The sequence below is a fragment of the Crotalus tigris genome, unplaced genomic scaffold (assembly GCF_016545835.1).
Source record: "Crotalus tigris isolate CLP2741 ecotype Arizona unplaced genomic scaffold, ASM1654583v1 scf7180000017634.973608, whole genome shotgun sequence".
NCBI classification, from domain to species: Eukaryota; Metazoa; Chordata; class Lepidosauria; order Squamata; family Viperidae; genus Crotalus; species Crotalus tigris.
The window spans coordinates 668,869-685,071 of record NW_024096528.1 but is presented as its reverse complement, the minus strand read 5'-3'; the positions used below and the strand labels follow the sequence as shown (position 1 = coordinate 685,071).

The 16,203-nt window shown below is 37.1% G+C and overlaps 1 protein-coding gene across 6 annotated transcripts in view; it reads right to left on the bottom strand.

Annotated features, from left to right (window-relative positions):
• The window catches only part of ICA1 (islet cell autoantigen 1), a 79,700-nt gene that overhangs the window by 17,852 nt on the left and 45,645 nt on the right, over window positions 1-16,203 (bottom strand). For all 6 annotated transcript variants that reach the window (XM_039334810.1, XM_039334807.1, XM_039334809.1 and 3 more), the window contains 3 exons: window positions 13,712-13,837; window positions 13,426-13,524; window positions 3,211-3,302 (listed from right to left, as the gene is read on the bottom strand). In XM_039334810.1, coding sequence (XP_039190744.1) covers window positions 3,211-3,302; window positions 13,426-13,524; window positions 13,712-13,837 — 317 coding nt within the window. The remainder of the gene's footprint in view (window positions 1-3,210; window positions 3,303-13,425; window positions 13,525-13,711; window positions 13,838-16,203) is intronic.

The window sequence follows — 16,203 nt, the reverse complement described above, 5'->3', positions numbered from 1 at the left end:
CATTGATCTGAAACATAGATGACAATAAGATGCTATCTCTTTCTGATTTTTTTCTTCATTTCTGCATCAGCTAAACTATTTAAGTCCTGTATTATTGCAACATGGATGAACCAGTCAAGATGGTGTTCTATCTACACCATGATTTTCAAGCCTGGATGAGTCTGGATCCAAAAATGGAAGCATATAGTAGTGTTTTTTTTTATCAGGAGAGTCCTTTTCCATAGATGGCTGGATGCAAGGCTCATCTTTGAGCAATTGGGCGAATGGAAAAAACTAGAAGTGTTTCTCTTGTATTTTACATTCAAATGCAGAGTGGCATTCCTGTTGAGGCTGGTAGTATGTATGTTTAGGCTGTTGATTTTAGGCTGATACTGATACTATAAACTCACACTATGGTTGTAAGAATGATGAAGCAAAATTAGTTCTCTATTCTTACTGAAGCTGTAAAATGCCACTGGCAGCAATTTTTAAAGTATCCTAGATCCTTCTAAAGAAAGACCCTTTGTAAAGTTACCTGAAAAGAGATTGAACCCACTGATCCTGAGGAAGTGGGCAGATTGCTTTGTAAAATATGTTATCTTTATCTTTATGTTATACTCCTACAGCTTCTGGCTTATATGGGCAAACCTGAGAGTAGACAGAAATCAGGGTCTGAGCCATTGTGAGGGCATATATGGGAGGATGCAATCCTACTAGTCCTCCTGGATCTACCAACATTCTTTAATACTGTAGAACAGTGGTTCTCAACCTTCCTAATGCCGCGACCCACACACATGCAAGGACGTGGAAAAGGAAATAACTCCAACCAAGGAAATGGGCAGAAAGTCCTGGCGTTTCTACGAAGCAGCAGTAGCAAATCATGGCTTCCCAGTTCCTGGCTCCGAGCAGCCCCGACGCAAAGAGGCCTTTTCTCTTAGACAGCCCTTGGAAAAATGCACTTTCTTTCTGTCTTCCCCCTCCCTCCTTTCGTGGCCCCAGCGGGAAGAGGGGAGAGCCACCCTCTTCCCTCCCCTCGCAAGAGCCCAGTTCGCCAATGACCAGAACCTGAGAGGGAACCCGTGACAAGCGCTCCCGCAGCGGCTGAACCCATTCGCCCTCATGCACCCTCACACACTCACTCGTGACCCTGCCTGTTTCCTCCATCCCACTGGGGAGTTCAGCTGCCCGTCTACCTGGCTCTTTCTCCGCTCTCCGGGTGAAGGGAGCCTGGCCACCCTATCCTGCTGCTGCTGCGTCTCCGCTCCACTCGTTGTCTGCTGAGTTCGAGCTCGCCCTCCTTCCTTCCTTTCTTCCTTCCTTCCTTTCCTCCCTCCTTTCCTACTTCTTCTTTTCCCGAGACCGCTCCAACCCTCGCACGCCGGTCTGACGCAGCCTTTGGATGCCTGAAGTATAGAGATGGCTCTCCTGCTCGAGCTAGAGTGACCCCCTCAGCTGGCTGAATCTCGCCGCCGTGGCTCGATGCATTTTCGGTGGAGTTGTGGGCTAGCCGAAGGAGAGGGGCCCGGCAGAAGCTTCTCTGCGCCCCTCCTGCACCGCCATGTTGCCAGGAATTGCTAGTTTGGCAGCTCGAGCCCAGCTGCACGGAGGGAGAAGGCGAGGGACGTTGGCTTCTTTCTTTTCTGGTGACTGCTCCCCAGTGTTTGCTTTATTTGCTGAATCCCTTCCGTGGTCTTGGGAATGCTTTACGGCTAAGACCATCGGAAATATGTGTTTGCCGGTGGTCTTAGGCGACCCCTGTGAAAGGGTCACGACCCACAGGTTGAGAACCGCTGCTGTAAAACATAGTATCTTTTCAAACAGTCTGCATCACTTTACAGTGGTTCCATTCCTTTCTGAGTATATGTTTCCAATTATAGTATTCTTAAAAGACCAGAGAGCAACCTAGAGCATTCTAATATGATGTGCTATGGGTTAGATCCAACATGAAGCTACTTAGATAAGATTCTTCAATATAATACAATTATATTATAAAAATGTAATACTCAATTCTATTACATTAGAATCGGGTACAGACAATACTCGACTTACGACCAGTATTTCCACTGTTAAATTGTTGCGGTTGTTGAATTGGGCCTAACTTTATGACAATTTGTGTGGCAAACGTTAAGTGACACTCCAATGGGTATCACAGATTGTTGCAACTTAGTGTAACTGATTGCAAATAGCACTTGAAGTGTAATCCTATGATTGGATAGTATGAGAGTCATAAGTGTGAATACATATTGTAAGTCACTTTTTCAAAAGCTGCTGTAACTGAGCCATCATTAAACAAAAAGTTTTAAGTCAACGGGTACCTTTATGTTAATTATGCCCAGCTTTAAATCCCTACCCAAAATCAACTGGAAGACCTGATGGATGTTTCTGGAGACTGAGATGATCCAGATGGGAAGAAATAAAATGTCACTTAACCCTAGCAAATTGGAGGGTCGATTCAAAAACTGACTAAAAGAACATCAACTTTAGTTCTTGATCAGATTAAACATAGAAAAAACTGAATATTTTAGATTCTCAATTCTTACTGGAATAGTAGTAGAAGGTATGACCAAGAGAAGTTTTGACCAGATTTGACTAGAGGCACAAACCTACACAACAGTCACTTGTGCTCTCTTTACCTCATGTTTAGACTACAATAATGTTCTCTGCATGGGTCAGTTTGTAAAGATTGCCTGGAAACTAGATAGATAGATAGATAGATAGACAGACAGACAGACATCATTTAAGTTATTGCTATATGTATTTATCTAGACAGTGCTGTATTTTTATTAATCTATCATCTTAAAAGCATTCAAAATATTTTTTAAAAAAATGACGAAGTGCTGGTAATTACACTGACTTTCATTAAGTTCATATTGATTCAGCTACATTTTAGAAAAAGAGAAGAATTCTTGCTCATGCAAGATACACAGAAATTACAGTATGTTCAAAAAAGCATCTACTTCTTTTATAATCTGTCACTTTTGTCTGGAATTCAGGATCATGGCCTCTCTGGCATAATAATAAGGTTCTGGCCATAGGTTTCCTTGGTAGCTCTTTGTATGGGTAAAACAATAGTTTAGAGAAAAATAGCAGCTCACATAAAACAAAGATTACAAGTATCGAGTGCACTTATAATTAGAAATCTGAATTGTTCTCATCTGCAGTGTTGATGTGGAAAGTCCTTATAAGGTAATGGATTATATTCCTTTAACTGATGAATACTGTAAGACTTACTGACTCTGTTGATCATCTTCTGATTTGGTATTATGCAGTTCCTCCTCCTTTTCTTCATTTTCCATTAATTTATTTATAGGTTCTTGTAAGTTCTAAGCCAGCCATTAACACAAATGCAAAAGAATATAAAGAGTCAGTAATAAAGAATGCTGATCTTTTAAAATATGTTTTGAATAATCAAACTGTGTAAAACAAAATACAGTAACTAGTTTGATCTAAATGAGAGAAAAATATTAAACGTAAGAGTAGCTAAAATTTATTATAGGCATTATAACAAAAAGAAAGAGAATATTTGCTGGCACAAGAAGTACAAAAATTTGGCAAAGCAAAAACTAAACATGAAAGCTTAGGAATAAGCAAAATGCTTTATTTTTTATCATCAGAAGTAATGTTAATTGCTTAGTTGCTAGAACATAATAAATGAGTTGTGAGGTATCCCATAAGAGTCACAACAAGATATCTCATACCTTCTTTTATATGTAATCACACCAAACTGGTTCTCATTACATGTAATTGTATATGTTGGTCCAATTCAAAGTTCTGATTTTAACCATTAAGACTACAATGCCTTAAATAATTTGGAAATAGCCTGCCAGAAAAATGCTCTCTTCACATTACATTACCTCAAACTTATAATTCTTTATAAAAATCTAGTCCTGATCTGATGCAATGAAATAATGGCTACTGAGAAAAAGGCACTCTGCTTTTGTTCCCTGGTTATAAATTGTGATTTCTAGAGTCTCTTATTCACCATCATTTTGGCAACACAACAGATAAATATTTTTTTTATTATTCCAGAATCTTTAAAACCTAGTTGTATTTTGAATTCTTGAATATTACATTTTAGTAGATTCTAAATGCTGTAATGGCATTTTAATAATACTATGTTTTGTTTCTATAAATTATATTTTATGTACTACACTTCACAGAAAATACATAATAAAATACAATAAAATTTGCAATATTGCTGTATCCCTGATCTTAATGATTCTCAGGACATAAATATTAATTGTGCTACGGACAGCAGGACGAGAAGCAATGGATGGAAACTAATCAAGGAGAGAAGCAACCTAGAACTAAGGAGAAACTTCCTGACAGTTAGAACAATTAACCAATGGAACAACCTGCCTCCAGAAGCGGTGAATGCTCCAACACTGGAAGTTTTTAAGAAGAGACAGGACAGCCATTTGTCTGAAATGGTGTAGGGTTCCTGCCTGAGCAGGGGATTGGACTCGATGACCTCCAAGGTCCCTTCCAACTTTTTTATTATTATTATTATTATTATTATTATTATTATTATTATTATTATTATTATTATTATTATTATGGATCATCGCACATTCAGCCAGATGTTCAGACTGGATTTGGCATTTTGTCTACCTATCGAGTCCTTACCCAGGACCTGGGATAGGCAGATGTGGATGTTTGATGGTATTACAGATATCGTCGCAGGATGGAAGCAGTTCCTAGTAAGGCCGCCTTTTGCAATTGACTAATAGCGAATTTGTCAATGCCAATGGTGTTCAAGTGGTGCTCCAGTTGTTTTGGGATTGCACCCAAGGAGCCTATGACTATTGGTACTACCCTTGCTTGCTTTTGCCACAGTCTTTCTATTTCTATTTGTAGGTCTTTGTATGTTGTTATCTTCTCCAGTTCTTTCTCTTCTATTCTGCTATCTCCAGGCACTGCCACGTCCACTATCCAGACTTTTTTGTCTTTCTTATCGACAATTGTTGAGTCTGGGGTGTTATGTTGCAGGTGCTTGTCTGTTTGAATTCTGAAGTCCCAGAGCAGTTTAATTTTATCATTTTCTATGACTTTCTCTATTTTATGATCCCACCAGTTTTTGCTTACAGGCAAATGATATTTTTTGCAGATCTTCCAATGCACCATTGTTGCTACTTTGTCATGCCGCTGCTTGTAGTCAGTCTGTGAAATCTTCTTGCAACAGCTTACCAGGTGGTCCACTGTTTCTTCAGCTTCTTTGCATAGGCGGCACTTACTGTCTGTTGCTGTCTTCTCAATTTTGACTTTATATGCATTTGTCCTTAAGGCTTGGTCTTGTGCAGCCAGAATTAGTCCCTCGGTCTCTTTCTTCAATTTTCCTGCTCTTAGCCATTGCCAGGTTTTATTATTATCTGCTTTCCCAGCTATTTTTTTAATGTATTGGCCATGTAGTTCTTTGTCTTCCCATGCCTCTATTCTGTTCTTCATTTGGTCTTTCTTGTAGGCCAGTTTGGTCTCTCCAGTAGTCAGTAAGCCTTCCTGATATACTAATTTCAGTGCATCTTCATCATTGTTCTTCAGATATTCTTCCAAAGCCATTTTTTCTTCTTCAACCATCTGATGTACTTGTAGCATTCCACGCCCACCTATTTGCCTTGGTAGATAAAGTCTGTCAATGTCACTGCGTGGATGAAGGGCATGATTCATTGTCATTATTTTTCTGGTCTTCCTATCCATTGCTTTTAGTTCTGCTTGAGTCCAGTCCACTATTCCAGCTGTGTACCTAATGACTGGAATTGCCCAGGTGTTGATTGCCTTTATGGTATTTCCTCCATTGAGTTTGGACTTTAAGATCTTTTTCACTCTCTTGATGTATTCACCTCTAATCTTTTTCTTGACTTCAGTGTGCTTGATGTTGTCAGCTTGAAGGATACCCAAGTATTTGTAGTAATCTTCCTCATCCAGACTCTTAATGTTATTTTCGTGGGGCATCTTGATTCCTTCAGTTTTCACTATTTTTCCTTGTTTGATAGTAAGTGTGGCACATTTGTCCAAGCCAAACTCCATAACAATATCTTGGCTATATATACGGACAGTGTTGAGCAGCGATTCTATTTCAGATGATGTTTTTCCATACAGCTTCAGATCATCCATGTAAAGGAGGTGGGATAGTCTGGCAGATGTTTTTGATGTTTGATAGCCATGTCCTGAGTTATTCAGTATTGTTGACAGAGGAAACAGTGCAATAACAAATAGTAATGGTGATAATGAATCTCCTTGAAATATTCCTCTCTTGATATTAACCTCTCCCAGTCTCTCACCATTGATCTGCAACTGCGTCTTCCATTGTGCCATCGATCTTTGCACAAATTTTCTGATGTTTCTACTGACTCCTGTTATTTCTAGGCACTTTATTATCCAATCATGTGGCAGAGAGTCAAATGCCTTTTTGTAGTCAATCCATGCCACATTCAGGTTGGTCTTCCTTTTCTTGCAGTTTTCCAAGATCATTTTGTCTATTAGGAGTTGATCTTTTATTCCTCTGCTATTGGGGCGGTTTCCTTTCTGCTCAGATGGAAAGAGATTTTCAACTAGATGCTGTTGTACTGCATCAGCTACCACACCAGTTAGTAATTTGAAAGTTGTTGGTAAGCAGGTAATTGGCCTGTGGTTGCCTGGTGTTGCCCCTTTTGCTGGATTTTTCATTATTAGATAGGTTTTCCCAGTTGTTAGCCACTTTTCAATTTCTCCAACTTGTAGTATATTGTTGAACTGCTTGGCAATGAGTGGGTGTATAACATTTAGATGTTTCAACCAAAACCCATGCAGTTCATCTTCACCTGGTGCTGACCAATTTTTGATTTTCCTTGCTCCTTTTTCTACCATTTTTGTTGTTATTACTAGTTCTTTCATTTCAACTTCTGTTTTATTTGCATCCACCTCTTTTAACCAAGCTGCATCCTTGTTGTATTTCTTTGGGTTATCCCCTATCTGCTTCCAGAACTGCACTGTTTCTTCCTTGTCAGGTACTGGCTGATTCATTGCAGTTTCTCCATTGATGGATTGGTAGAAACATTTCTGATTGGATTGAAATTGGAGGTTCTGCCTATAGTTTGCAATTCGAGCTTCATATCTACTGATTTTCCTGGCTATATCTTTTAATGCTTATGCTGTTTCTTTGGAACAAGCTTCAATGCAGGCAACCTTATTCTGTTGTTTTTGTGCTGTCCTAGATGCTCAGTTATTCTTTGTTTCAATTCTTTTATTTCTTTAATTAGAGGGTTTTGTTCTTCCTGAGGAAGAGGTGCCTGATTTCCAAATGAGAACAGTTGTATATCTCTGCTGGATTCCTTCACTGCCAACTCCCCCTGGTTTTCCTCTACATTCTAAATTACTTCTGGTAAGGCTTTGATTTCTTTGCCCTGGGTAAACCTTTGCAGTTCGTCCAATTCTGTTTCTGTGAATACTTTATTTCGTATTATAAATCGGCGTTGATCTGCTAGTCTCTGTTCTGTTATTTCTGATTCTGGATGTTGTTCTTTCCACAACTGGTGCATTCGTTTTAGATATCCTCTTCTTGTTGGACTTGATCTGTAGTAACAGATCATTATTTCTTTGTTTTCCATCACTGTGTATCTGCGACGGGTAAACACCTTTTCTTCCAGTAGTTCTGCAGCTGCTGGCCCTGGTTGCTCAGCCAACAGTCCTGAGTCCTGTAACCCATTTTTCACCAGATATCCAGGAACTCCAATATCTAGCGTGGACCTTGTTAACTCAGGCGACATCCGAGTCGGTATGGCATTCTGAAATTTACGTCTCACCATATTTTTTATGGGAGAGACACTCTTTGTCTGACTCTTCTGATGAGACCTGTCCAGTATGGTTGAACCTTTGGCATAGCTCTCATCTTTGGCATAGCCCCACAACCATGTCAAGGTAGTGCCTCACTGGGGTATTATTATTTCATGTTTATAGTCTAATAAATTGTGCCATTGATTTAACTATAGCCCAGTATTATAGTGGATTATAGTTAAATCAATGGTACAATTTACCAGATTATATAGGGCCACAGAACAATGTCTTTGAAAAGAAATATATATTTGAACCATTGTGTAATGTTTGGTATTTATAAAGCCAGCTAGTGACTGCTAGTCTAAGGACCAAACAGTTAGCATTATTGTGGATATATGATTTACACATTTTTGGAAGATTTATTTATTTTTAATATAGATTTCTACAGATATTCAATTATTCAATTTATCTTTGACTCTGATAGAATCATGCTGCCAAAAAAACGCACATTGCATTTTCAATCTGCACAAAATAGTAGTTTTTTTAACTCCCCTTTTTTATTTTCAATTCTTATAAAAACAGTTTATTCATTTAGTTATTCCTAGTCCGATTCTGTAGTCCAAAAATACAGTTCATGGGTAGTAAGTCTCCCACCAATATTTATTTGCATCAACCAAAGCAATACACAAGAGAGAGCAGAGCCAAAATATTTGCCTTATTTTTCTCATAGAGAAGTGTTTGGGGACAACATCAATGGTGGGATTCAATCGGTTTGCACCACTTCGACAGAACTGGTAGCTAATTTTTTGTTGCCCAAGCCCAGAATGGACTTCCAGAAGCGGCATCCAAACAGAGAACTGGTTGTTCACATATTTGAATCTCACCACTGGACAACATGCACCCTCTCTACAGTAGTTTGTGGAAATGTACAGTTCTATTTTACAGCTGAAGAACTCAGAGGAAAAAAGACCTTAAAACTAGAAACTTAGCTTTGCCCAAAGAACTTAGCATGCTATACAAAGCATGGTATTGTTGTCAAGCTAATGGAGGTTATGCAATCATTTTAGTACTATGTTTCTGATTAAAATGCTTTTAAAAGTACTTGTTTTACCATTATAATCATATACAGAATTTCTATTTTTTGCAAAGACAATTACAATGTTATCTTATTTTTCTTTTTAAATACTGTTATCAAGCTAATGAAATACTATAGCTTACAGTAAGCAAAGTAACAGGCAATCAAATTTTATTTCACACATCCTAGTATTAACTATCACAGAACTTTTTATTTGGGGCATTGTGCAAAATTAAAGACAACTCTTTTATACAATACACCTGTGTTTCTATATAGTTTAGTGGACTAATTTACTGGTGGAGATAGAGCAGTCTTGCCAATGTAATTTTGATCTTTGTTTCGCTAAAACAGCTGACTGTACTTATATTACCTTTGGTATTTTTAAATAGATTTGGTTAACAAAATTATTTCATTTTTTAACTATTGCATTAGACTTTCCTTGAAATATTGACATAAATTACAACCCTAACATATGTAGAAAGAAAAGATGATTTCTTATTATTTATTATTACATTAGAATCACTATTTGTCTTTCCTCTGGAAACTCAATACAACTTATACGGGGTCTTTTTTATTTAAATCCACAAATTATTTGGTTATAGTAGCACTAATTCTATACAATTCATCTCTGGCATATGGTTCATGATATATTAAAATTTATGATGTTTACATATTAGGATTATTTTGGAAAATGCTCTCTTAGTGTGCAGTATAACACACTAAGTTTTTCTTAAAGAACAGGGAAGGAGAAGAATATACTGTACAACAAAATTTAGATCTTATATAAACTGATAACAGAGTTCAATATTTATCTTTTCAAAAAAGGAACAAACTTCACCAAGGCTAGCATGGCATAAGAAATATATTAGAAATGAGGCAACTTGGGACACTCCAGAGGTTCTGGGATTACATCCTCCCTCATTCCTGGCCATGATTTGCTTATCCCTGATAATATCATACTTAATGATATTCCAAATTTAAAGACATAGCTCAAGGCTAACCTAGATAATTTATACTGCTTTCCTTTAGCTGCTTCTTTGAAGAATGGAAGTTAAGAAATAAGTTAATTCATAAGACTGCCGCAACTATATTAGACTTCTTGCTACTTAGATATTTAAATATATAATTTTTCCACACCAAAAAATATTTTAGAATACAATTCCTACGAGAAAATGGAAGTGGTTAAGAACTTAGGAAACTCTTTTGCTCCTGCTATTTCCCTGTTTGAGTTTTCAACTTATAAATAATATTTTTCATTTAAAAAATTATAATGAGTGATATATGTTATATATGCCTGGATTGGACAATCTTCTGCTTGCTTCATTTCTGTAATTTCAAAGGCAGAAAAATATATTATATGCAAGCATTCCTCCTTTATCCTTCTTTTCATATGCTAACTTTCAATATTTCATTCCTATTTTATGTAAAGTGACAATTTCCTGTTGCCTTTGAATTGGGGAATTACAATTTAATTATCACTGAGATCAGTGCTTAGAAAGAAAAAATGAACCTCTCTCTTGCATGCTGTGGTCCTAACAAAAATCTTAACCGACCACACCTCTCTTTAGTTTGTTGTTTTGTTGTTTTATTAATGAATTTAAGATGACCTTCATACTGTATAATTACATAATCTGATCTCTGAGCATCCAATGTTTTTGTGAACAGGCAGAACAAATTATGAAGAAGCTACATATCAAATAGTAACAACAACAACAACAACAACAACAACAACGATGAAGATGCACTGAAATTAGTATATCAGGAAGGCTTACTGACTACTGGAGAGACCAAACTGGCCTACAAGAAAGACCAAATGAAGAACAGAATAGAGGCATGGGAAGACAAAGCAGTACATGGCCAATACATTAAAAAAATAGCTGGGAAAGCAGATATAACAAGACCTGGCAATGGCTAAGAGCAGGAAAATTGAAGAAAGAGACCGAGGGACTAATTCTGGCTGCACAAGACCAAGCCTTAAGGACAAATGCATATAAAGTCAAATTTGAGAAGACAGCAACAGACAGTAAGTGCCGCCTATGCAAAGAAGCTGAAGAAACAGTGGACCACTTGGTAAGCTGTTGCAAGAAGATTTCACAGACTGATTACAAGCAGCGGCATGACAAAGTAGCAACAATGGTGCATTGGAAGATCTGCAAAAAATATCATTTGCTGTAAGCAAAAACTGGTGGGATCATAAAATAGAGAAAGTCATAGAAAATGATAAAATTAAACTGCTCTGGGACTTCAGAATTCAAACAGGCAAGCACCTGCAACATAACACCCCAGACTCAACAATTGTCAATAAGAAAGACAAAAAAGTCTGGATAGTGGACGTGGCAGTGCCTGGAGAGAGCAGAATAGAAGAAAAAGAACTGGAGAAGATCACAAAATACAAAGACCTACAAATAGAAATAGAAAGACTGTGGCAAAAGCAAGCAAGGGTAGTACCAATAGTCATAGGCTCCTTGGGTGCAATCCCAAAACAACTGAAGCACCACTTGAACATCATTGGCATTGACAAATTTGCTATTAGTCAATTGCAAAAGGCGGCCTTACTAGGAACTGCTTCCATCCTGCGACGATACCTGTAATACCATCAAACATCCACATCTGCCTATCCCAGGTCCTGGGTAAGGACTCGATAGGTAGACAAAATGCCAAATCCAGTCTGAACATCTGGCTGACTGTGCGATGATCCATAATAACAACAATAATAATAATAATAATAATAGTAGTAGTAGTAGTAGTAATAATAATAATAATAATAATAATAATAATAATAATAATAATAATAATAATAATAATAATAAAGTTGGAAGGGACCTTGGAAGTCTTTTAGTAAAACTCCCTGCTCAGGCAGCAAACCCTATACCATTTCAGACAAATGGTTGTCCAGTCTCTTCTTAAAAACTTCCAGAGTTGGAGCATTCACTTCTGGAAGCAGGTTGTTCCACTGATTAATTGTTCTAACAGTCAGGAAGTTTCTTCTTAGTTCTAGGTTGTTTCTCTGCTTGATTAGTTTCCCTCAATTGCTTCTTATCTTGCCCTTAGGTGCTTTGGAGAATAGCTTGACTTCCTCTTCTTTGTGGCAACTCCTGAGATATTGGAACATTGCTAACATGTCAGCCCTAGTCCTTCTCTTCATTAAACTAGACATATCAAATTCCAGCAACCGTTTTTTATATGTTTTAGCCTCCAGACCCCTAATCATCTTTGTTGCTCTCCTCTGTACTCCGTCTCAACATCTTTTTTACATTGTGGTGACCAAAATAGATGTACTATTCCAAGTGTGGCCTTACCAGGCATTATAAAGTGGTATTAACACTTCATGTAATCTTGATTCTATCCCTCTGTTAAACCTAGCACTGTGTTGGCTTTTTTGGCAGCTGCAGCACATTGCTGGCTCATATTTAACTGATTGTCCATGAGGACTCTTGAGATCCCTCTCACAGTTACTACTGCTGAGCAAGGTACACCTATACTGTACCTGTGCATTTGGTTTTTCTTGCCTAAATATAGAACCTTACTTTTTTCATTTTGTTAGATAGTGCCCAATGTTCAAGTCTATCAAGATAATCTTAATCCTATCTTCTGGAGTTTTGGCTATTCCTGCCAGCTTGATGTCGGCTGAAAATTTGATGAGTTCCCCACGTATCTCCTCATCCAAATCATTGATGAAGATGTTGAAGAGCACTGGGCCCAGAACAGAGCCCTGGGGCACCCCCCTACACACTTCATGTAGATGTGGTTCCATTGAAGACCATATGCTAAGCACAGGTGGTCAGCCAGCTACAAATCCATCTGGTGGTGATGCTGTCTAAGCCACATTTTTCTATCTTATCACGTAGTAGGTTGTGGTCTACTTTATCAAATGCCTTACTGAAGTCCGAGTAAATTATATCCACAGCATTCCTCTAGTCCACTAATTTTGTCATCTGGTCAAAGAATGCAATAAGATTTGTCTGGCATAATCTGTTTTTGACAAATCCATGTTGGCTTTTGGTAATGACTTTGTTTGCCTCTAGGTGTTCTCTGATTCATTGCTTATCTTTTCCAGAATCTTTCCAGATATTGAGGTCAGTCTGATAGATTTGTAGTTTCCTGGATCCATTTTCCCTTTTTTGAAGATGGAACTACATCAGCTCTTTCCCAGTTCTCTGGTAGTTCCCCAGTGTTCCAGGATCTTTGAAAGATATAGTTCAGTTGTTCTGAGATCACATCTGCCAGTTCCTTCAGAACCCTGGGATGTACAGTAATCCATCTGGTCCTGGTGATGTGAACTCGTCTAGGGTGGACAGGTGCTCACTTATCATTTTGCTGCCTATCTTGTATTTCTAATCTGTTTTTTACGGTACTAATCTGTTTTTTATGGTACTGTTTTTGATAGGTTGGACTGTTTTTTCCCCTTTGTGTAAAGATGGATGCAAAAAACAAGTTAAGTAGTTCTGATTTCTCATTTAGAATCAGACTTCACACTCCATAGCAAAGAAGGAGAAGCAGTTTAGTTTTATGAATGTTGATAGATTAATAACTAGGTTCTATGAAAGACCAACTGTATTTTGCAATAAATTTCATTTGTTTAGATCACACTATTAAAATAGATTTAGGCAACTTTTATTTACCTTCAACATAGTGAATTGGTAAGGCTGATAACCTTTGAAACTTTCATGGATAGCTGCCATGGTATGAGATGTTTTCTCCCAAAAATGAAGGAGAGTTGTCTGTAATGGAAAGAAATATGATTCTTCAAATCACATCTAATGGTTAACATTTCCTGTGACATCTAACAAAAATTATCCAGCTGCAGATATTTTACTACATAAAGTTTTTATGTCTGTCACATAAAAACTATGATTCTCATTCCTAAAAATAGCCCCTAAGTTTTATAGATTCTTTCCTTATGCATACCTGGTATGTTGTAAGGACATGAGACAAAAGATTACATCTACTTGCTCCAAGAAGATCCACTTTCTGACAGACATCAGTTTTCAATTTGTCAAAATTCAATTTTGTATGACGGACTTGTGCTTGGACCTATAAATATAAAGATTACTTGAAAGAATAAGAAGCTCTTAAATATCAGATCATCCAAAATGCTTCCCTTGGTTCCACAATAACATTTAATTATATTAATTATATTTAATTAATAATAATTGTATCATCATTACTTTGTATTATACGTCTATTTCAGTTTTAATATAATAACATCCTTCAATAAGAAGTTTTTACAGATGAATTCTGGAATTATTATAAAATAAATATAACATTGAGAAAGAGTGTACAATTCATTTAGCTCTTAACTTCTTCATTCTTGGTAGAAAGAGACAGTCAGAATGTTCAAGAATCTGATGATTCTTAAGAGTGTGGCTTGCTGGCTAGCTGAGGACTCTTTTCTATAAACATTGCAACATTATTTTTCCAGTAAAAAACAAGAAGTAGAACTCAGGGAGAAAGTGAGAATTCAGACCAAAGGCTTCAAAATTGCTGGGAGAAAATAATAAGATAGATTTGGCAAGCAATTCAGCCAGGAACCCATGATTACATCTATGAGGGATCCATTACTTCTAGTGGTGGGATTCAAATATGTGAACAACCGATTCTCTGTTTGGATGCCGTTTCTGGATGTCCATTCTGGGCCTAGGCAACAAAAAATTAGCTACCAGTTCTGCCGAAGTGGTGCGAACTGGCTGAATCCCACCACTGGCTACTTCTTTTTTCAGTATATAGTTTTATATAATATATATTACTAATCTCAATCTTTTTGTTATGATTGCGTCTGCTATCATGCAGATTTCAGCCCATTAACTTGAAGCAGCTAACACAGGTTTTTTACTTTGATATATCCCCAAATATAAACATGTTTGGAAGGATATGGCAGGCTTGCACTGATATTTGTGTGACACAGATACTCAATTCCTCCTTGCTACAAATGCTTGATTGCAATATCATAAACCCAATAGTTAAATCTATCTACTTGGGTAGAAATGGTCTGGAAAATAAATCCATAAAAGGCAACAAGAAAGAAGCATGGCACTTGTTTGAAATATGTTTATTTTTTTATCAAGCTATTAGGAGCATATTTCAAATGAAACACGTTCACACAAACTACCTTCAACTAAACTGAATGATTCTCAAATATTCTCCATTTAGACACTCCTGATTCTTTGGTGATCCTAGTAACATCAATCTGAGAACAAGTAACTACTAGAGTAAAAAATTAATATGAAATGTGATCATTTGGAAAATATTCTATTCAGATTGTGCAAAATATCCAAAATGTGTATAGTTAGTGGGTCAGCAAAAAAATTATATGATAAAATGAATGAGAGATGAACTGAACAGAGGGAAAGGGGAGAATAAAAAAGAGGAATGGAAAATAAAAAGAAACACAGTTGTTGGATATATACTATTTTCTCCTAAACAGAGAAGATGTTAAGATTGTTGCTATCACATGTCAAACTGCCCTTTTTTAAATAGAGCTTACTTTCAAGAAGTTGAATTAGGGACTGGAGCTTAAACATTTTGAAGTTTTAAGAACTTAAGGTGCAATTCAAAAATTATCACTTTAAAGGGAGATCTTACAATGGCTCCCATAGCTTCTACCTCTGACTGAATCCTAATTTCAGAAAATCCTAAGAGAATTCACAGAAAAGGATAAATATGGACAGAGTGGATAGCTTTTTGGATACAAAAGATACGGTTAAAAAGCCTTCCCAACCTATTTAAATGCTCCAGATCCATGAGGAAATTTAGATTAACCACTTGATAGTTCTAAATGAATCCTTTATGGTTGCTTGCAATGGAAAAACAATAGTAAAACAAAACAAAACAGGAAGAGAATGGCAGAAATTTTAAAAAAGCAGAGCTGTCAACCCCTGGCTGAAAAGGCCAAACAAGCAAAATATCAGAGCCACTGCAAAGTTCTGATGGTTATCTTTATTGAGCAGAATCAAACCGGTATGGTCAAAGGGAAGGAAATGACGGGAAGCAGTTAATTAAAAAAATGAACTTTTCCCACCCCTCTCTGAGAGTACAGTCATATTGTCCAATAATCTTCTAGTAATTATTATGAGAACAGACTTTAACTTCGCCAAAACAATTCTTCAGCAGCTTCAAGTCTCATGCTGATATAGTACACCTATAGATCCAAAGCTCTCTTTCCTCCCTTCTATGGCAAGTTAGAAGAACACTGCGTCCCTAAAAGCAGTGTTCTTCTAACCCCTAAGGGCTTGACAAGAACATTCCAATGTTAGACTATTCTAGCTTTGAAATAGGATTGTTCTCTGTTCTTAAACCAAGCTGAGTAGCTCACAACCTAAGAGTAAAAATGTATCTACAAACAAAAAAATAGGAAAACCATATTCCTGGCGGAACTCTACTGCCAAAGACATAGTACACAG